Here is a 22564-nt window from a genome sequence, read left to right as displayed (position 1 = left end):
TAGGTGTTTCAGGTTTTAATTGACCACTACGCCCAATAAGAAGCAGAAGAACAACAGTGCTACCAATAATAATTTTACTTTTAAACATGTAAGTCACTATAAAGCCGCACCACAAAGCAAAACTGCTGGGTCCAAAATTTTACCCAACAGTGGGCAAAACTATGACTTACACAAACACAAAGCAAAGCTTGTTCAGGGGAAAGCTTATTCCTAAGTGCTATTAGGCTATAGTAAATTCCACTAGCCAGCTGCCCACTACATAATAGCAGCTTACTGTTTTCACATTTCATTACTCTTGCAGACAATCAGAAGTCTCCTTTATTAAAAAAATACTAAAATATATATCTATATATACACACACATCTGTGTGTGTATGATATATATCTTTCAACAGCCAAAAAACTCAGTGCTTTACATTTTCACCTTGTTTCAAGGTGATTATTTATCAGGCATGTCATTGGTCACCTGACAACAAATCCTCACCTGACAACAAATCCCTCCATTTCCACTTAAATTTTGGATGGATTACCAAAATCCTGATGTATTCCAGGACAGAGATCACTACCACTGTATCAACTTAAATATTTAATAACCTGTTCTACATCAGAAGAAAACAAAGAAGCAACAGTGGCCAAGATTTTACAGACATAATAGTTTCAGAGACCAATTTTATCCCGATGGCATACAACAGAAATCAGATGCACTTTCCTGTATCACTCTTTTCGTAAGGGTGTACCTACCAACAGCAGCCATTCCTCCCGGTGGCAATTTGGCCTCTTTAACGCATCGTCCCCGCCAATAAGCAGCAAGAATGGCTTCTTCATGACTTAAGGAGTTGTCTGCATAGCCACAAGCTAGTTCTCCCACTGAGTGGCCCAAAATCCCGTCGGGTTGCAGACCTGCAGCCTTCAGCATATCAATCTGAGCAATCTGCAAGCAGAAGTAAGATTACTGATTCCATGCCAGAGTAAGCAGGTGCCAGGCCTCAAAGGTACACAGCAGTAACAAGTACGTAATGAACTTTTTGGGTACAGATATTCTTGGCATCACTACTTTTTTTTTTTCTCCCAACAACTGCAGCTCCATCCTCCTTTCAAAGCAATCCCAAGAATCATCATACAACTCCAGTATTGTCTGGGCCTCTTCACAATGTAGTTTTCCACTAAGAAAGTATTTCCAACAACAACATGAGGCTGCCAAGAATGCATCTGAACAAAGTAAGAGGCAAGATCAGCTTTCCAGATCACTTTAAAAGCATGGCCTCTAGTTTATTACGAAACCATGAATCTCACGTTGACACTCAGAATCAAGAAGAGACTTCATTCAGCTTGACTTAGTTCATTTGCAGAACAAATTTTAGAAGACATTAAATGGAACCTTGCTCCTTAGCACAAACATTTGCATAAAACTTAAAGACATTCCTTAGTCTCTTAAAAGAAAAAACTGTGCCACACACACACAGATACACACACAAATCAGTTCAGACCAATATTAGTCCAAACATCTTGTAAGAAAAAAGCAGAAAGGCCAAGAATGTCTGTACCAAAAGGTTTGTTATGTACTTTTAAGTGGCAAAGCCCAAAATTGTCAAGGGCACAACACAGTCCCTCCTTCCAGAGAGGTATTTCTAACAGTTGCCACTTGCTGATTACACAGAACAAGCTTCCATTAATCGGTATAAAGTGTTACCAGCCAAACAGACACATTAGCAGAAGGTGCTTATGTGGATTGAGTCCACAATCCTCCTCCACTAGTCCTTTGAGTCTTGCCTGAATAGCAGCTAGTCCAACAAATGCATGGACAGTGTCATCAAAAGTGTTCTCATCTGCTTGCAGCAGCAGGTCTGAGACCTTCAGGCCTGTGTCCTTCAAAGCCTCATCTGAGCGCAATATAGACTGGTGAAACAGATCCAACTTCATAAGGCTCAGGCCCATGCCTTTCCACTGTGCTCCCATGCCTGCAGGAAAGGCAAGGAGAAAGTGAGCTTTAGTAATATTCTGAAACAGGAGTAGACACAACACACTTTCTCTGGCAGTTAAAGAATTCTGAGAGCAAAGCACTGTACATTTCTAACATTCTCTAAATTAGGCACCACTTTATTTTGCTGGCCTTCGCTACAATCAGAAGACAGTTAAGTTGGAAGGTTTTAATAAAATACAGAACACTCCTAGACATGTCACAGAGTTGCAAAATATTTCCTCATGCTACACTGTAAAATAGCATTAGAGCACAGAACACAATTGCTCAAGCCCCAGATCTACAGAGGAATGGAAAAGCCTGGACCCAATGCTGCACACCTACCTGAGCATATGTACCAGAGTGGTCTACCAGATGCTTGAACTTGCTGAACCTCTTTTATGTCACTTTCAGTGCCAACCAGTGTGTAGCCCCTGTAGGGCATGGAGGACACGGGAACTGCAGAGATATCGCTGAGCAGGCTTACAAATGGGCTGCATCCTCCATGTTTTCTGCTCTCTTGAATTAGTGTTTCCACAGCTTCCTGGGTTCTGCCAGAAATTTGAACCAGTCTTGGCATGTTACAAGTCTCCAGAGGCTGGCATTTGTCCTTATTTGGCCTCAGAATGACATGAGCATTAGCACCTCCAAAGCCAAAAGAGTTGATACTGACAAGGCCACCTTTCACTGGTGTTGGTTTACAAACTACCTCCAAAGAGCCATCTTGTAAGGCAGGAATATCTGGATTTGGGGTATTGAAATGAAGATTTGGAGCCCACAGCCCATGTTCCAGAGAGAGAATGACCTGAAAGAAAAACAGAGTATTCTGTGCTCCACATGGTCTCACAACAAACATTCTTGTGTTGTTATTATTTTACTACAAATGACCATGTAGCATATTCTGAAAGCGGTTTTCTATGTTTGGATAAAGGGACATTTCAGAGAATAGCATTGTTGATGTTACTGAGGTAGCAACTGCATCACCTAGGCAAATTTTAAGACCATGCAGGAAGTCAGCAGAAGTTGAGCCTTAGGTTTAGCTTCCAGACTCTTTCTAACTGGCAAGCCATGCAGTCCTGCAGGAAAAGCAGCCTAGGTACTAAGACTATCACATCATCTTTTTCCCCTTTCAGACCCCATCCCTTTATCACATTCCACTTCATCCCTCCTCAGTTGCACACAGTCACAAATCCTCTTCCTTATCACAACAAAATGCTTCTATTTCTTACTTTGCTGCAAAAGAATCAAGCTGAAGCACTAGTAAAGAAGTCTGCTTGCTGCTTTACACCCATTTGTTGTCTTCTTAATTCAAAAAAGCAGAAACAGCAGACTGGTCAGAACTGGCAGCCAAAGGAAATTACTGAAACAACATGAGGAACAAAATATCTGTGCCAAAAAAACAAGAGCTCCCTTCTCTTAGTAGCTTCTCTCTACATACAGCTCATGACACCAAACCCACATTCATCTGTGGAACAAGCCCAGCAAATTGCAGACTACAAGGTCCACTGCAAACGGAGTGTGCTCTGTGTGTTTGACAGTTCCTTCACCACTCCAGAATGGTCAGAGAGATATACTGGCTTGGGAACTGTTCTTCCAAGTTGACTATCAGACACTGCAGCTTACCTGGGAGAACAACCAGTATAAATACATGATTTCAACTCACAGCCAACACGTTTAAAGCTGTAGTCTAAGTATTTTCATGCATACTGTACTACACCTCCAATACTACGCACTTTGAATGTGCTGTTGCTTTACACTGATACATACTGTACTTTAAGTTTTTCATGGGTTCTACCTAGGTTTGAGAGCACAGTACAGTGAGCATACCACCAGTGCCACCAAAAGGCTTTGTCTTTGCTGCACAGCAAGTAATTAGATAGGCTGAGTAATTCAAAGATGCAAGTGATTTTTTTCCCTTCCTTACCAGAATTTGCCTGAAGAGGCCTTGGCAAGCCTTAGTTTCATTCCTACCTACCCATATAATTAATGGATTCTCTTCAAGTCTGAAATCTGATATTTTCAAGATCCAATTTCCTGACACCTCACATAGGAGTATTTTATGGAATTCCAGAAGAAAACATTTACACGAACTGCAGATTCCCTGAGATAGTTACTGTCTAAGAAACACTGGGTTTGGTGCAGAGGTGAGGGCAACATTACCTCAAAGTTATGATCCTGTCCTGATGGATCACAGAACCACACTAAACAAACTGTTTGTTACATACAACACAGTATGGATTGAGAAGCTTATTTCATGACTAAGTTATCATTCTTTCTATGAAGAATGTGTCAGTCAGAGATAAAGGCGCTAAAAAGCCCTAAACTTTTCTCTACAGAGACGGACACTGCTATCGTCATGCAGATGAGGCCATTCACAGTAAGTTGTATTTGGGTCACAAGTAACCACTTTGAAGAGTCTACAATTGTAGCAGTGGCAGTGTACGTGACTTTAGTTTGCATGGTCTATGGCAATAGGCTTAACAAGCAAGTGTGAACATTAGCTGCAGTTTAGCAGCTGGAGCCAATAGATGACCATCTGCCTACAGCAGTAGTTAGCAAGCTGGTTGCTAAGACAGACAGTTATTCATGCTGGTAGCCTCATCCCAAAGAACTCACCTAGCTTCTTGCCATCCTAAGAGAGAAGAGGAAGAGATGATACATCCCTGACAGAAAGCCAGAAGGATCAGCTGCTCTTTTGGCACTGAAAGCCTACACTGCCTCTCATCTTTGGTCATTGTCAACCAAACATCCAACCCCTCTACGTGTATGTGCTTCAAACCCAAACGACTTGCAGCAGAGTTCTGTTGGAAGGTCCAGTGTAAGGATTGACAAAGTAATCAATAAGGATTAACAAAAGAATCCCAAAGCCTTTATTCTGACCAGAGCTATGCTCCTATAGAATTTGGTAGGAAGAGGGAACTGAAGAGTGTATGCACACAGCAGAGGGCCACCTGAGCATTCGGTAGTTTGCAGGATAGCCACCTGAGCTTTTAAAAATATTTGCACGTGAAGCAAGTAGTTAATGAGAAACACCTGAGTTCTTATGAGTATCAGTGAATATTTTACCCTGAATCAATGCAGATTTTCCCTAAACCAACCAAACAAAACCCCACACACTGGTGTTCTCCCACCTTCCCTAATTTTTCTTCTCAAGCCCCCTGTTACCTTGGCTAATGCAGCAAGCCCTGAAGCAGGCTCTGGATGACCCATATTTGACTTGGTTGATCCGATCAACAGTGGCTCCCTTTCACGCTCACAGAAGACATTTACAATGCCATTTACTTCCTGTGGATCTCCAGCCTAGTATGAAGAGAATCAGAATGGCTATTAGCCAGCACTTCCAAAACACACCCCAAAAGAGAAATCTGAAAGATTATGGTGTTTGGGAAAAATCCAAAAGTAGTGAAGCAGAACATAGTCTACTAACTGGTAGAAGGCAAAAAGATTTCACTTTGGGAAAAGGAATAATTTAATGGAAAAGCGTGGCAAGTGATGCAAGGGAAGAAAACACTCAATCTCTTAGGGACCATGCTGACCTTGGTGCCTGTCCCATGGGCTTCAACATACTCCACTTCTTCAGGTTTGATACCACATTCCCTGTACAAAGATCTGACCAACTGCTGCTGCATCTCTCCAGATGGGAATGTCACACCTAGGATCAAAATTGCCGTCAATTTCAGTCTCCTATCAGGTGTTTCCTGTTCCGATTTTAGCATCCTTTCATTCACTTTGGGCTGCCAAGTTCCCTTCCCCCCCCCCCCCATAAAAAAAACCCAAACTAAAGGCCTTTTCACCATGTCCTTAGCACCAAACACAATAAGCCTCTCAGGCTCTTTGCAAGAAGAGCAGAGGAACCAGAAAGTAACCTAGGGTGGAAAGATACTGGTTAACAGAATACTAGAAGATGTCTAGGTTAAGCAAAACATGTGAAGCTTGGTGTCTCCACAGCTGGAGAGCAGGAGAAGCTGGACAACAGTAGGGTAAGAGCTTTACAGTTATAACACTGTACCTACATTTCTACCATCAATGCAGAAGTTACTGTGGAGATGTCCTAAGGAATGCTAAACTAGCAAGAGAACATTGCTGTTACTTCAGTAGAAACCACCATTTCTCTCCTTTAACTTCTTTTAAAAATAGGGTCCTGAACTTTGCATTATCAAAACCAGAAAATGAAAAAAAAAAACCAACCCAAATACAAAAAAACATTCACACATCTAAAGAAGAACCCTACAACAGACCACTTTTTATGACAAAGACTCTAAACTGAACAGTTATGTAGGTACCTCACTTTTCAGCAGCTCAAGACCTACCTTGCTCCTTAAAGCCATCAGTGTTAATTCCAGCATTTACTATTGTGGCATAGATCCTCTTTGCCATCGATCTCTTGGTCAAAAGAACAACAACAGCAGCTTCAGAGCGACAATATCCATTTCCTGAGAGCAGAGAAAGAGAGTCACAACTTCTGCTCTGCTTTGTAAAATGTTGCCAAACACTATGCAGTAAGATTACCACTTACAATAGACTGTTTTGAGAATGTGACACATCTATTTCTTTTAAAGAAAAATTTCCTGTCCTAGAAAGACACAGTGCTCAGCACAAATGACAACAGAAATTTTCCATCAAGAGACATCTATTTTTTTCTCCCCAGAGGCAGAGGGATGAACCATATGGTGCCAGTTTCTTCCCCACAGTTAGTTTTCCAGGTTTAATGGAACATGCAACATAAATCAGGTCCAGGGTATGTCCCAAACAGTGCACCCTGGAACAACTACAAGGCTAGCTCTTTGCTGTATTGAAAGAGTAGCTGGTCACAGACCGTACAGTAAGTTACTCTCATACACCATACGCTTTTCTACTTACGCCTTACCTGAAACATCAAAAGCCTTGCAGGCACCATCAGGACTAAGCATACCCAGTTTCATGAACTGCACAGATGTGTTGGGCTTCAGTAGGAGGTTGACTCCTCCTACTAGGGCTGCACTGCACTGCCCATGACGAATTGCCTTATAAGCGTTTTCCAGAGCAACAAGACTAGAGGAGCAGGCTGTGTCAATAGTTAGGCTTGGTCCTTAAGAAACATAAGGAGAAAAAAAAAAAACCAAAACCAACCTTAATTTCCTAGATTCTTCTCCAAAGACTACAGGACGGGGTTACAAGAAACATATTGAAAACAACATTAAATAAGAGCTGCTTCAGAACATAGCAGAGCTACTTCAGAACATAGCAGATAAACCTGATGCAATGGGAGACTAGAACTACCATCTCTGCCTACTTACAAGGTAAGGCATGAGAAAGATGGGAAAAAATTATGAACAGATTTGCTTTAAGGGCATTTTTAAAAATTCTGTCTCTCCACCAAAAAGAGAACAGGCAGGTCCCATCTAATTACACATTCTTGTCAATAAAAATCCCTTGCCCTTCCTCGTGCTACCCTTGCCATTCTCTCTGTTCTCTGCTGCAATTCACATCAATTTCCACCTCTCCATTCCCTTCAATACCGTACATGGATTGAATCATACCTATGCCTTCAATCACATAATTTTTGTGGCTCTCCTACTTCTTCCACTTTACTCAAAAGAAAGCCAACTGCTCCAGTCAGTAGCAGTTTATCTCTGGTATAGCCAACTTCCACATATCTTGATAACCAATAGCAGTCTAAAGGCCAGAAAGGACCAAGGCCTTTTTATAAATGCTTCCTGACATCACCATCCCTCAGATGAACACCAGCTATGTCCAGCAGCAGCAGCAGCTGAGTTATAAAGCCTTACAGAGAGTCTTATCATACAGTCACCATATATTTTTACTTCTCATATGCCTCCTTAGAATAGTTACACGCTATTTTCTCTTTCCAAAAGGGATCTATGCTATCATATCCATCCCAGTCCTCTGCAGCAACTGTGGTACAATCGTGTTGAAATTGCAATTGCTGATCAGCATCAACAGGTTTGGGGGGCACTTACCCGTTAAGTCATAGAAGTAGGAAATCCTGTTGGCAAGCATAGCACGCTGACAGCCAGTCATACTGTATCCCAAAAGCTCTTCTGGATCTTGGCTAAGGGCTTCGGCAGCTTCTGACCCACTGGCACCAATCCATACACCTGTGTCTGTGCCACGGAGGGTGGCCGGATTAATACCTATGGGGATTGGAAGGTAGATTACAGTAAAAATAATGAGGGGCAAACTGCAGAGATACCAGGTACACTGGCACCAGTTCAACCAAAACTACTTCTTGTCCCTTTCCGGCAGCATTGTTCCCTTACCTTTAATAACCTTTTATCTGTTTCAACTGCCAGCCTTACATGTCTTACTTCAGAGTCCATCAGAAGTTTGGTATTGGCTTTTGGCCAGAACATACAGCCTAGCCGGGCACTGCTAGAGCCTTGTGTAAAAAAAGCGCACGGACTATGAAAAGTACAAACGCTGACAAGAGAAGCTAACAGCTAACTACCACTACAGAGAAAAGGAGAAGACTGAAGGGGAGAAAAATCATAGCACCTGGAACGTCATGTGAGCACATCAATATCTATCTCCAGCCCAGATCTGGAGTACAAGACAGAAATGAGAATTCTTAAGCACAAAAATAGCCAATAACCAGAACAAGAAGCAACTTTGCTCTAAAAAAACACCACACAGCAAGGTCAACTGTCAGAAATCTCTGCTGTTTCTTCTCCCTGCTTCAGGTGTCCTGGAGACAGACAGATTATTCAATCTCCAGACAGAGGCTCAGAAGCAGAGAGAAGAAGAGAAGCAAAAGTTAATTTCAGTAAGTCACAGAATCACAGAATGTTAAAAGCTGGAAGGGACTTTAAAAGACCATCTGGTCCCAACCCCCACAGCCACAGGCAGGGACATCTTACACTAGACCTTATCCAACCTGGCCTTGAACACTGCCAGGGTTGGGGCATCCACAACCTCCCTGGGCAACCTGTCCCAATACCTCACCACCCATACAATAAAGAATTTCCTCCTCATATCTGACCGAAATTTGCCCTCTTTCGATTTGTAGCTAGTCAGTACTAGTGAGCTGATTCCAACTTTTTCCCCATGTGCTTATGTTCTGACATGAAACTGATTAACATGAAGAATAAATTTCTTGGCTCAGTGGATAAGTAACTCAAAATCCCAAAATACTGGCAGCAACAGAAGAGAGAGGCTCCTATTTCTGAAAGCACACTTCCTAGGAAAACCTTCTAAAAAACCAGATCAAATGCTACAGGTTTTCCAAGAATCCGGCCAATAGACAGAAATACATCAGGTCATCTGTCATTCTTTTACATCACAGATGAGAATTCTAATCAAGTCATCCTTCTTTTCCTCTTACAAAGGAATTATTATGGAATGTTAGGGTAGAGCAGAACATAGAAAAGCTCCAGAACTGTTGACTGTTAAAGTGATTCTGTCATACCATATAATGCAGGTACAGATTTGCTGACAGTCAGCAACGATTTCCTGGTTTGCATTCTAGAGAAAACAGCTTTATTCTAACCCTTATACTGGGATCTGGAAACCTCTGTACCACGTCTTGGGTCTCCTCTCTAATGTGATGGCTTTCCCTTGTTAGAGTTCTCATCGCACAGGTGTACAGCTGCACCTGTTACACAGAGACAATACAGCTTAATTCTTCCTCTTCAGTCATTCATCTACTTACCTCCATCCAAAATAGCTTCATAAGAAACTTCCAACAGCAAGCGAAGTTGAGGATCCATTGTATGAGCTTGTTTGGGGTGAACCCCAAAAAAAGATGCATCAAATTTGCTTATGTCCTTGAGCTTTCCATTTCTCTTAGGCAGTCCATAAATTCCTGTGAGGGAAAATTCGACACCGAGTCACAAAACACATCGATGGTAAAGCAGCTACAAGCTGAGACACAGTACAGAATGACCACAGCTGATTTTCAATTACGTATGAAACCTCACTCCCCTGCGCAGTACCCAGAGGGGCTGCATGACTATCTACTGACCTGCCTCACCTGGAAATGAGAACGCTGCATTAGCAAAAATAATTATAACTTTTAGGACTCTCCTGGATATAGCAGCAAAAGACATCTATCTAGTTTAACTATTTTTGCTTTGGCAAGTGGTACCAAGCACATATAGTCTAAATCAGTGGTTCCGGTCAGTCACCATTTAGAAGAGAAACAAAAGCTGCTTTTGACTTCTGCAAATCACTAGCTTGAATTGGGTAGACATGTGCCAAACACTTCAAAAGGACAATCAGACAAAAAGGAACATTGTAAAAAGTCATAAACCACACAATTGGAATCCCTGTGCTACTTCTGAACCCAGCAAAATGTCAGAGCTGTCTTACTGTCACAGCTATCAAGAGCAGGTATAGGATTAATGTTGCCTAGCTGCTCTGTCAGAATGCTCTTGTATTTGAAAGTAAGCTACATATTCTTTATTAGCTGCTACTGCATAGGACATAACATTATAAAATGGATTGCGTGAGACCTTCATGAAAGTACTCTGTTACAGAATTTCTTGATGATTTATCAGAAGTTAATTTGGGTCTGGCAGCAGGGTTTCGATCTCCTAAAATCTCTTTTCATAGGATAATTCCTCTAAAAGACTCAGAACTCAGGGCTCCAAAAGGAGGGACAATAAGCACTCACCTGGTTTCCACCTCCGATCATCCTCTGTGACCATATCCACTCCATTTAGCAGGTTCTCCCAAAACTCTTGCAAGTTCTCAGATTCTGGCAGCTTTCCTGCTATGCCTGCAATCACCACGTCCTCCATCTCTTAACTTCACCCTGTTGCTGAGATCCACAAAGCAGTAAGGCTAGTAAGATTTCACACAGAGGAAAGTATATGTGCCTTGTCTTCCTGACATGTTGTGACAAACAAGCGTATTTGCAGGAACACCCACACAGGAACAGCCCATGGAATCTCTACTACTACTAAAAAAAAGATATCTCAACTAATCAAATGGACCATAAGATCCATGGGGTCGATAAGGATGAAAAAAAATGATCCTGAAGGAGCATCAAGCTCTGAGAACCACCAGTTTCTACATGACAACCAGAAAATGAGTAAGTCTACCTCTACTAAATGCAGAGCCTCTCTGAAGTCAGCAGAGAAGAAAGATTAACATGCTGGAGCAGAGGTGGGTGGAGAAATTATGAAATACACATAGTAAAATACATAATTACAAGGCAAACCTAACAGGTAGCAAAACAAGTTCTACAATCATTCCAAAGTTAAATCCTAACTTAAGAATCAATAATCAAAAGATTTGTTGGACGTGAAAAAAAAACCCAAACAAACAAAACTACAAAATTGCACAAAACCACACCCTCCAAAATAAACAACACAACCCTAACCCCCTCCCCATTAACTCTGAGCAAACAAAAACCTGACGAAAAACCCAAACCATACCAACCAACAAAAAACCAAACAACTGCCCCCTCATTTCCCCCCCCATACACACAGTGGAGAAAACCCACACAAAGCACAAAGATTACAGTACAACTTAGTGTCATTTTAAATGTCAACACCAAAGAAGTAAGTTCTACATCTAGAGTGTTTCCTAACTGGACCCTGCACTGCCACATGTTTAGAGAACTGTGAATGTGGAACTGACTACACATGAGAGAGGCTGGTGCTTTAAGATATGATTTGGCAGAACAGATCTGGAATACAGACAGGATGAAAAACTTCAGCTGTTGTCCCAAGAACTTTGCATTCACGACCCCAATCTCAAATATCACAAGAGACCATCATGCTGCATAACACAGCATGGCAGGCCACCTGTATCAGACCACAGCACCATATACTACACCCCTTTATTTTCTATTACAGTAAAAATATACTAACAACTGATTAGAGAGGAAGCAAGATAACTTGATGTTTCAGCTAAATTCAAATTATAATTTTAGACCCTAAGTAGACAAGTTAAAGAAGTAGGGGAAATACCCATATATATGGTGGGGTTTTTTAAATTTAAAAACTAAATAAAAGTATGGTTGCAGGAACCAGAGATAGTATGCATTAACAGTTCTTTCTTAAATAATCCTTCAGGTAAGTAGAGGCAAAATATGCTTTTATGTGTGGGATTTTACACAAGTAAAAAACACAGAGAAAACTAGGCATTCAAACAACTACAAGTCTGCCTTGATAACTTTGAAGGAAAAAGTTTGTTATGAAAGAGCTGAAGTTTGACTTCCATCATGTATCCTATTCCATCCTACATAGTGGCATGCAGGCCCATTGCTTAAGTGCCACTGGTGGTTGATCGTCTTCTCCAAAATACAGCACTAATGGGTACTCGCTGATGAGCACTTAATGGCTGTTTTTCCTAACCAAGATGTTTCATTTGGGCATTCTTTTGCAGCCTCTTTTGGGACTTCCTGATGCGTTTGAGCAAGAAACAGGCCCCTCTTCCATCCACACATTACATTGCTCAGGCAAGGTAACACTTTCCCATAGCTGCATGAGATTGCTGGGGTGTGCAGAAGGAAAGCAGAACCCTCTGCACAGCTGAGGTGTAGCTCTGCCAGAACATAACACCACAAAGGCTGCCTGATTTATTCACCCTTCTTTCCTTCAGCAGTAATCTTGATTCAGATGTGTGGAGTAACTGTGGAATTATGCAACACCTAACACTGAAGCAGAAGAGATTATTACTTCACCCAGTCCATTCCTTCTGGGACAAGAAACAGAAGTGCTCTCAAAAGGACATCTTAGATTTCTAGGTCTTGTACTAAACACCCAAACAATAGAAGCTCTATTCCACTCTTGTTCATTTAAGAAAGGAAACACTAAGGGCCAAGTTGAGCAAGGCCCTTACTGAGAAGCTAGTCCCCAAAACTTAAGTTGGTATTAACAGGCCCAGTCCACTCAGTGCTGAAGAGAAACCTCTCAGTTTTTCCACTCACACAAAACTAGTAAGTCAGTTTTACTACTGGCCTCACCACTGTACCTGTAAAATACAAACAAGGGCCACAACTCTACTACACTTTCAGCATTTCTGTGCTGGGGCAGGGAAAGAGATCTTGGGCACAAAGTTTACAATTTAAGCTTAAGATACGAGACATTAAAATGATAGTTGCTCCTTCCCACCTCATATCTCTTTCCCTGGGGTATCACAAAAACTCTATCCAGGTACAACCAATTGATTAAATGTTCCTTTGAGACAGTGAAGTAATGAAATTCATCAGCAAAACAATTTTTGCCAGCTTGTTATGAATGTAGTTGAGCAAGACTATGTCAAAGGTGGAGAAAAAGATGCTGCAGTAATCAAAATCAGAAGAACAAGAGCCACATATTAAAAGATTTTAATACACAAAGAACTAGAAGAAAGATTTAGACTTGCCACAAAGAGTTCCAAACGCATACATCTAAGATAAAATACAAATTATGGATTAAGCAGCAGACAGCAGAGAGGATCTGCTGTTGGACAAGAGTGGTCAGAAGAAAAGTCATTAATATTAAGCCACCCCTGATTAAACAGTGATTAAAGCAGCTGTTACAGCTACCAACAATGTTTTCGGTCTTCCTTGACAGAGAATAAGCAGGTAAACCATTTTAAAGTTGATTGACTTTGCCCCCAAATGGTGTACTGCATTATTATTTTACTTTATTAGAGACTTGTTTTCTGTAGAGCATTTTTTGACTATACACAGTAACACAGTACATTGACAGATTTTCAAGTATAGGGCATAGCACAGATTAAGAAAGAACATTTATTTCTACAGCTGCTTTAATGGAGATTAGACTACAGCAAACATACAAACAGATTGCTTCTGCTACCTTTGATGAGCAAAGTGTTCAAAAGCAACAGGTCAAAACAGGAGACGAAGATAAAGAGAGACAAACAGGAGTCTTCTATTTCTTAAGGCTGTATTTGCTGAATCCATCTAACATCCTAACATCCTTCTTCCTCAGTTTATGACATGCTTTTGCTTAAATTGTGTGAATTTTCCTCAGACAACTTGTGTTTTTAATTGAGTGGAGAGAAGCAAACACACCACAGCAAACCTTCCCTCTCTCTGCCAAAATAGCAGTGCAGTAGACACCTCAGTTAAGCCTAAACTACCATATTGCTGGATTTGCACAATATTTTTTAGCAATTCTGCTGTGCTGCTGACTCATTCAGTTAGTGACTAGTAATAACTAACAATCCTTTCTGGTATCAAAGCTACTCTTAAGTTGAAATACTGTTTTCTATTGCATTTAAAACATTTGTTTTTCAGTCCCTCACTAATTTGCCACCAAAAATTAATCAAAAAAGTATTAATCATCATTTTCCACCATCCCTGGCAGCTGTACAACTTTTTTACAATACTTTTATCTGCTGTTTCCATACAGAAATAACCCTCTGACCATTAAGCGTGTAAGCTTACAAAGGGAAAGAAAAGCCAAAAAATCCCAAACCAAAACCCACAAACAAACAAACAAGCATGTGAAGGTAAAATCTGATTTCTTTGCCTGCTCATACCTGACTTGCTAACCACTGAACACAAACTTACTCTGCTGTAACTTGTTCACTAGGGTTTAGTGAAGAAAGGAAGGGGAGAAGGAGGGAGAAACAGCTGATCGCAAAGAAATGACAAATAAACCCCAAATCTTGTTTTGCCTGATGCACATTTCCTTTTCCTAGACAGGAGTAATATATTTATTTCATTGTTATTTTGATAGCTGTCATCGTGGTGGGACAGAACCCTTAAAGTCAGCTCTGCTACTGTTTCTAGGCAGACCAAATCTTCTTTTTTTTTGGAGCTCTCATTGTAAAATGAAACACTCATGACTCCTCCATAGCTTTCTTCAGCACAGATATTAACGAAAGGACTGTTTTCTTTGTTTTTCATATGATTACATCACAACTCAGGTTTCCTAATCTCTGACTATGATTTCTAGAATTTGTAATAAAAAACTGTCCTTACACAGAAACTTCTCTTATGAAGAGCTATAATGCTTGCCTCCAAAAGCCCCTTCACAGAATAGAGGCAAACACAGTCCAGATTTCATTTTTTTAAAGCATTTGGCTACCATCAATCTGTATGTTACAGATTGAGTTTAACAAAGACCTTTCAAATGCCTCTGTTTCAGGTCTGTATTTGTCCTGTCGACCACAACACAAATGAGAAACAGTAGAGTGTGTTCATATTTAAAACGCACTACTTAGTGGGAAACACAATCTGGTTCGAGGCTGTTACTGGAGAAAATGTAAGTTAGACTTTGCTCACAGAATCAACACAGCTTGGTTGATTCCCAAGTAGTCAGAAACTACCTGTATAAAAATCTAAGTCCCAAGCATGACTATATCATGTTTGCAAAAAGATCTGTTCATAACTGCCCACATTCTCTGAATTCACCCATTAAATGTAGCTTTTCACAATGTACTATTATTTTCAGTTTGTTTCAAGAAGGGTAGAAGCTGCAGGAAAAGCTGAACCCTTTGCTCATGTAGCCTGAGATTTCTTCTCCCATTTTTTAAGATAAGACATGCTCCAAAGCCCCCAAAGGTGGTCCAATGGAGTATGCAAGTTAACTTACACAGCCTTAGTACTGCCTCTTTAAATTTAAGCATCCAAATAAAGCTTTTAGCTAGGAAAATATGCATTCAGTATCTTATAGAGCCGTATACCAGGGAAAGAATGTGGAATAAGAACCAAACAGGTACAAAAACAGCCAAAGAGAAATGATCACGGTCCTGACAGAATCGCATCATCAAATCCATGCTGGTGTACGATCACCAGGTTACCTCATGTGGGCCGTTGGTTTATACCGAAGTGGGAAAAAACAGTTTAGCAGCATACACGGCACGCTTTTTCAGGTGGATTCCCAGAACCTATTGGCCAGTCTTCTTTCACAATAGCGAGCGCCGATCTCCTCTTGTACAAGCTTCTTCAGCTTGCCACGACCGTGCCTTCGCGCTAACCCGGGACAGCGTGGAGAGCGCAGCGCCGTCGTCCCGCTGCACGGGCAGAGCGGCCCGTCCAGCCCCGGCGCCCACCCGAGGCAGTGCGGTGCTCGGCGCCCGAGCTGCGGCAGCGCGAGGCCGCCGAGGCCGCCCAGCCCCGCGGCGGAGGCTGCTCGTTCCGCGGCAGGCGCGGCCCCTCGCGCAGCCGCTGCCGCCGGGCGCGCCCGAGGACTGCGGGCAGCGGGGCCCGGCTGCGTCCCCGATCCCGCTCGGCCCGACGGAGAGGGGTCGCGGCTGTGGTGGCGGCACGGTCCCCGCCCGCCGCCAAGATGGCCGAGCGCCAGCACCACAATGCAGCCACCTTGCCGGGCGGGCGGAGCGGGAGGCTGCGGCACGGAACCAGCCGCTGGGGTGGGGGGGGGGGACTCTCCCCAGAACGGCCGCGCTGGGCCACGGGAGAGCGGTCCGCAGCAACAGGGCGCGGCGACAGCGGGGCCGGGGAGCAGAACCTTTCGGTCCTGCGGACCGAGCCCGCGGACCCTCATCGCCCACCCGGCGTAGAGGGCAAGATGGAGCCTCCCCGGTGCACCCGCGGGGAGCAGCGGCCCGCGGAGCCTAGAGCAGAAGCTGCCGCTCTCCTGACCGCGCCGCACCCGCTGTCCCGCCGATACCTGCACAGGTGCGGATGGCTTCGTGTAAGTAGGACTCTGTCGTCAGCTCAGCGCGGGGTCGGGATGCTGCGGGGCGGGCGCTCCGGGTGGACGCTGCGGCGACCAGTGCCGAGCTGCGCACGACCGATAACTCCGCTCTCTCCTCACTATCTCCCTCTAGCTCCCACCGCTATTTAAGCAGTCGCCACCTCCGGCGGCCACGCCACATGGGCTGACAATTTACTCCTCGCCGCAGTCCAATGAGAGCCGGGGCAGGGCCGCCCCGTGTCGGACTCGGGGTGATGCCAATCCCTACCCGCCGGAGCCGCTCCACGGGAGGAGGGGACCCTGGCTAGGCCGGGGCGGACACAGGCGGGCCCCCGTGCCCGCGGCACTAGGCCAAGCTCTCGCGCCCCGCTCCGCCCCGTACTGGAGGCCGTGGAAGGCCGGGAGCGCCTGGCTTTGGGCTGGCCGAGCCGGGGACGAGGCAGCGCCGACCCCCCGTGGGCGCGGACCTTTTCGTGTCCCTCTCCCACCTCCCCGCGGGTAGGTATACTGTAGAGGGTACGGCCGCGTCACGCCGGCACCGTGGCTCGGCGATTAACGCGGAGGCTCGGCGGGCGCCGGTCCAAGCGCGGTCGGATGGCGCAGGGCCCGCGCGCGCCCGCGGCGCACAAAGGGAAGGGACGCAGGACCGAACGCGCAATCCCGGGACGGCACCCAATACGGAGGCGGGGACACGTGGGCGGGGGCGCGGCCCTGCCAATCGCGGGGCCCGCGCGGTGTTGCTAAGCGATAAGGCGATGTGGTGACGGCTGAGGGGTGGCTGGGCCGCCGGCTGAGCGAGCAGCGCCCGTCCTCGCTGTGCCGGCGGCGGCGGTCGTTCACCCCGGCGGAGCGCGGTCCCGGGGTTACCACAGGGCAGCAGGCACGCCGGCCAGGGATGCGCTGCCCCGTGCCCAGGCCCGTCGCGCCGCCCTGACTGGCTGCAGCAGAGCGAGTCCGGAGGCGGGGGGCGGGCGCCAGAGATTCCCTCCCCGCCGTGCCCCTTGCACGCCTCCCTTCCCACCGACGGAACGGGGCGGATCGCTCTGCGTGTGGGCACCTTTCATCCACTTTCCCTGTAACTTGCACTCCTTCGGTTAAACCCGAACAGTGGCGAATTTGAATTTTCTTCTGTATTGCCTAAGACTGCCACTCCAAAACAAAAAAGCCTTTCGGTCGGCAAATATGGGCTTGAACACGGGGATACAAGAAAGTCCCTCCCCCGCCTTGTCTCTCGTCCATGACTTGAACTGGCTCTGGGCAGAGGCCCCGCTCCCGGTAGCGCTTGCACTGCCGCTTCGCAATACCGCTCCATTTCGACCTTTTCGGGGCAGACCTTTTGCTTTTATCTATATATTCCTCAACAGGTTTTTAACCCTTAGGTACGAACAACAATAAATAATGTCCTCTTTTACCTTTTCAGTACTCTGTGATCTGCCTGAATTCTCTTCTTCATAGGCATTCCTTTCTTTGTACAATTCAATAGTATCTGCAGTAGTACCTTGCTGCCACTCTTCTCATCTGGTTCTTAAGAATCAATGCCCAATTTGTTAAATATTTTGGTCATAAGAGAAAATATACGAGAATTTTCCTGCTGTATTTAGCACAACCTCCCCGTGCAGGATCCAAGCAATATGTTAACATTATTTATTATTATGCATATTTTGTTAATTTTCATACTTACTCGCTATGTTCTTAGAACTACTCTGAAACAAATGTACTGAACTACTTTTTTTTTTTCTGCCACAAGTAAAATAAAGTGAAACAACCCAGCTATCATCTTTCCTTACCTACAGTTGACTTAAGGAAACCTGTTTCTCAGGGAAACTGAATAAATTAAAGCTGCCTTACTGGCAAGAGGTCTGCATGAACAGGCATGCCAGGTGTCATGGGAGGGGAGTAAGTGGGACACCACACCAAACAACCACAAAAACAGAAAAAAAACCCCAGAAAACCCTCAAACAAGCAAACAAACAAAAAAAGCCATGAAAACCTGCATACAAACCTACACAAAGGCATTTCTGAAATCTGCAGCCCATCACTTTACACCCACGGTGTAAGGAATAAAGAGAAATGTTTTCCAGGTTCAGATGCAGTATTACAAAGATCATGGAACAAACTGCTCTTCTACACTGCTTTTGACACGTGCACAGAATCTCATACCACCGAACTATTGTGCATCTCCATAGGTCAATATTAAACATGGAAACAACAAATTTTTTTTCAGGATGATCTATAGCTATTATAAAAATTGGAATTTACACATTGAGTTCTAGAAATAACCAGTGAGTGCTTTAACTGGTGTGATCTGGGCCAAAATTCCTGTAGTTGGTAGAAACCACTATGCTTTGTGCTACAGAAAGAGCTCATTCAGGGCCTGGTTCAAGGGAGTGCATCATGTTGTCCTGGCTCATGAACAATGTTGAATCAAATGACAGGATTTTCAAGTAATGAAAAGATTTAGAAAGAAGCTCACAAGGTCTCTCAGGCCTTATATTGGCTTAGTAACATCTCATGAAATTTCTTGCAGATTTAGCATCTGATTATAATATCACTGTACCTTTGCACTAAAGCAAAACATTTTCAGGAGGTAGTAAAAAATAATTATTCATATTCTCAAACGGATTACCACCACATTATCAGGTGTTGAAAAGAGCACCTCTTTGCAAAGTGTATCAGGAAAGCATTTCTATAATAAAATGCTCCAGGAAAAAAAGACGCTCATGGGTAAGTAGCTCTCTTCCTTTGTTTATCCTTTTTAGATTTTATATGCTTAGCAGTAACTGAGAAGTATTATTCACTACAGTGAATACCACTTGCAGAATCACAGAATCTCTTAGATTGGAAGGTACCTCTTGAGATCACCTAGTCCAAGCCCTCAACTGAAGGGTCAGCTGGAACAGGCTGGCCAGGCCCACGTCCATTTGGGTTTTGAGTATCTCCATAGACAGACTCCATAACCCATCTGGGCAATCTCTTCCAGTGCTTCACCATCCCCACAATAAAACGTTTTTTCTTGAATTTTTCACATGCATTTCCTTTACTTATAGGAAAGTTCATCTCTGTACTATCCCAGGACAGCTCAGCATTACTGGAAATGCTACAAAAATACACTGATTACTTGTTTTAGTGTCCTAGCATGTTCATTACTACATAGCTATATCCTTTTTTACATCACAACTTGTTCAAGTTTTCTTTTAGTTTCATCTGTTTTAAGACTTATTTCTTACAACGCATCTGTATGATTCTGAGTATATGATTCTAAACCACTAGCAGTGTTTCTCACTGCTTTAAAGTCCATACAATCTCTCGTCAAGGGAAAATACAATCACTGGTGTGACAGTAGAAATTTAATTTTATACTCTTTCATGCTCTCAACAAGTGGAAAGAGCTACAGAAGATGAGAAATAATACAGACTCAGATGTAATCTTTTTAAACCCCTTTCTTTTAAGAAGAGAGATAGCTGCACAGATTAACGGTTGCATTGTCAATTAGAAGAAGACAAGTAGATTGAGGCATCCCACTTCTAAACTTAAATCACATCTACAGTTTCTCAACAAAATATCTGCTAAAGTCCTGCAAGCCCTGCCTGAAGGCACAAGGCTTTACCTTATGTGTTAAGTGGGCATTTCTAAATCCATTATGCAAGAAAATCTTAACATATATAATTAAAATAAATCAGTATTAACAGTGAAGACTGTAATCTCATAACGTACACAGATTAACCCTTTATTTTAGGCTTCACTGTATGAAACGGGGTATTTGTTCTCTTTTCTGGCTGCAAATATCTTGACATACAAAACTGAGGCTGATAATTAGATCAGATATAGAGATGTCAAAGTAAGTTGATAGCAAGTGTGAACCTGAAACATGCTGCCAACATAGAAATCAGTCTTTAATATTATAATTGCGGATTTTTGCCATGCTACAAGAGATTTTTGGTTTTAATAGATGAGCACAAGATAAACTCCTGGGTTTTAACTTCTGCTGAACTTCCAGCCTTGTTCCTCTGACTGTCAAATCTTCAGCTGACATTTCAAATTTATCCTTGGCTTTGACATTTTGCTGAGATTCTTCAGATTGCTCAGTTGAATGTACAACTTCAAACTCCACTGCTCAAAAAACAGACAGAAAAATACGTTGTAGTTATGTTTCTATTCAATTATGAGATTGCATAGTTAAAGAGAGCTGGTTTACTCTTTTCCTCTAAATATACTGCTGCCATAGTGCCACATTGTCAAAATCTTATATTACCAGGACCATTTCTGTACATAGGAGACCCAGAACAGTCCATTAAGGCTTGCCATACTGATGGTATAACACAGCATCTTTTGCTCATTCCTCGCTTCATCTGTACATGTTTATTCTCCATTAGCATCAGACTGCTTAAGAGAGGAAGACAGCTGGAAGGTCAGTGTAACGGTTCAAGTCAAGCACTACCTATCTGTTCAGCTGTTTTAAAACATCACATTTTACAAGTTTACCCTTCTCTCAATTGTGAGAAAATGTGTTTGGATATGCATGATATAAAAGGCTCAGAGGTAACTCTGTTGGCTTGACAAAGCTGCATTACTACCATTATCCTTTGGGTCTTTTTTCAATCTTCTCTCACTTGGAAAAGCATTTAGTATGTACATCTTTGGTTTTGATGTCTAAAATATCTGTCTTTCCAGAAAGGACTAACTCAAAAAGAAACATCTTTGTTGGGAAGCAGTGGGACTGGTCCTAATACTAGTCAGAGTCCATCCTGCAGTTCTCACATAATTCTCCAAAAACTATTGTCTCCAACTAACTGAACTTCAGTCTTATCACAGGTTTCTTTAGGTAAGGTAAGTGGAACTGGTCAATCACATTATTCACTGTAAACTATAGGTAATATTTACAGGTGTTTGGCTTCAACCACTTAATCCTTATTTTTCAAGGCATTGAGACTTTAACTTCAGCTTTTCTATGGAGAGCCAAAATGGACAGCAGAAGTAGTCACAATAAACTTGCAATAACACACACTACAGTATTCTGTACTAGTTTAATTTTGTAAGCATCATAGGCTGCAGTCCCAGATACTACTCAATCACAGCAAGAATAAAAGGTGCACAAGTCGACAAAGATCAGTTACTAGTAGGAGAAGGTAAATTTTCGAAGTCAACTGAACATGGTAGAAAGTCTAAACAAAATTCTACATCAAAGGAAATACAACGTGTTCCTGAATTATGGAATGAATTGATCGATTGAAGATTTATAGCTCTATGCAAAGTATGACACTGTGGCTAGTGTCAAAACACGACACTTTTCAAAATAATTTTTATACAGAGGCTTAGCTTGAAGCAGCTGTTCACTCGTGTGTGTGATCTCTGCACTGAAGCAGTTTGGTGGCATTTGTTATCACAGGTGACAAAAGTTCAGTGGACTCTTTGAGCTGTGGATGCGAAATCCTGTTGTCCAGCTTGCCACCTAGTGGCTTCCTACAGGTGTAGAAGGTATGGAAGAGGATGCTTGAACCCATGAAGATCGTTGGGTGTATTTTCCTGCCTGGGAAATGGACTTTAATCATTAACGTACCTCTACCACATCTGGCAGATAAGAAAGCAGAATTTCACAACATCAACCATTTAGAAAAGTGCAGAAGGCAGTGTCTGGAAGGTATTGCTTCAAAGATTACTTTCTTGAACAGGAACAGCAGCAGAATGATAACAGGAATGAGCAGATCCACAGATAGCACATGTCGCGGGGTATGCAGGGAGAAGCGGCGGTTTCCACAGCGACACTAGAAGCCGCACAGCGCAGTGCCGAGCCGAAACGGGGCCGCTCTCAAAGAGCACACAGTTAACTCTGCTTACAGTCTGGTTTTTTTTAATACTCACTCAGTTTTCAAGGGCCTTTTGTATTCACCCAAGGGGATGACTTTCAGAAATTAATGTGGGAGGCCCTAATTCTGTAAATCCAAAGGCAAAGTAACCAAGGACCAGTGCATCACATGCATCCCTTCCTGTGAAGACTTCTGTATGCTTCTCTCCTGTCATTAGTAGAGAAACTATAGTTGTAACTAGTA

At 43.1% G+C, this 22564-nt stretch overlaps 2 protein-coding genes across 2 annotated transcripts in view; both read right to left on the bottom strand.

Moving 5' to 3' along the window:
• The window catches only part of FASN (fatty acid synthase), a 42100-nt gene extending 25452 nt beyond the window's left edge, over nt 1–16648 (bottom strand). The window contains exons 1-11 of the mRNA XM_069032229.1: nt 16491–16648; nt 10568–10714; nt 9605–9757; nt 7917–8090; nt 6824–7024; nt 6267–6389; nt 5493–5608; nt 5122–5256; nt 2302–2761; nt 1770–1957; nt 741–930 (exon numbers count right to left, since the gene is read on the bottom strand). Of these exons, the coding sequence (XP_068888330.1) occupies nt 741–930; nt 1770–1957; nt 2302–2761; nt 5122–5256; nt 5493–5608; nt 6267–6389; nt 6824–7024; nt 7917–8090; nt 9605–9757; nt 10568–10694 (1867 nt within the window). The 5' untranslated portion in view covers nt 10695–10714; nt 16491–16648. The remainder of the gene's footprint in view (nt 1–740; nt 931–1769; nt 1958–2301; nt 2762–5121; nt 5257–5492; nt 5609–6266; nt 6390–6823; nt 7025–7916; nt 8091–9604; nt 9758–10567; nt 10715–16490) is intronic.
• Nucleotides 16649–20218: 3570 nt separating this feature from the next.
• CCDC57 (coiled-coil domain containing 57) overlaps nt 20219–22564 on the bottom strand; it is a 32761-nt gene continuing 30415 nt past the window's right edge. The window contains exon 11 of the mRNA XM_069032909.1: nt 20219–20627. Within this exon, the coding sequence (XP_068889010.1) occupies nt 20404–20627 (224 nt within the window). The 3' untranslated portion in view covers nt 20219–20403. The remainder of the gene's footprint in view (nt 20628–22564) is intronic.

Source organism: Aphelocoma coerulescens, chromosome 18 (assembly GCF_041296385.1).
Source record: "Aphelocoma coerulescens isolate FSJ_1873_10779 chromosome 18, UR_Acoe_1.0, whole genome shotgun sequence".
Lineage (NCBI taxonomy): Eukaryota > Metazoa > Chordata > Aves > Passeriformes > Corvidae > Aphelocoma > Aphelocoma coerulescens.
The sequence above is the reverse complement of the archived record's forward strand: the minus strand, read 5'-3'. Positions and strand labels throughout refer to the sequence as shown.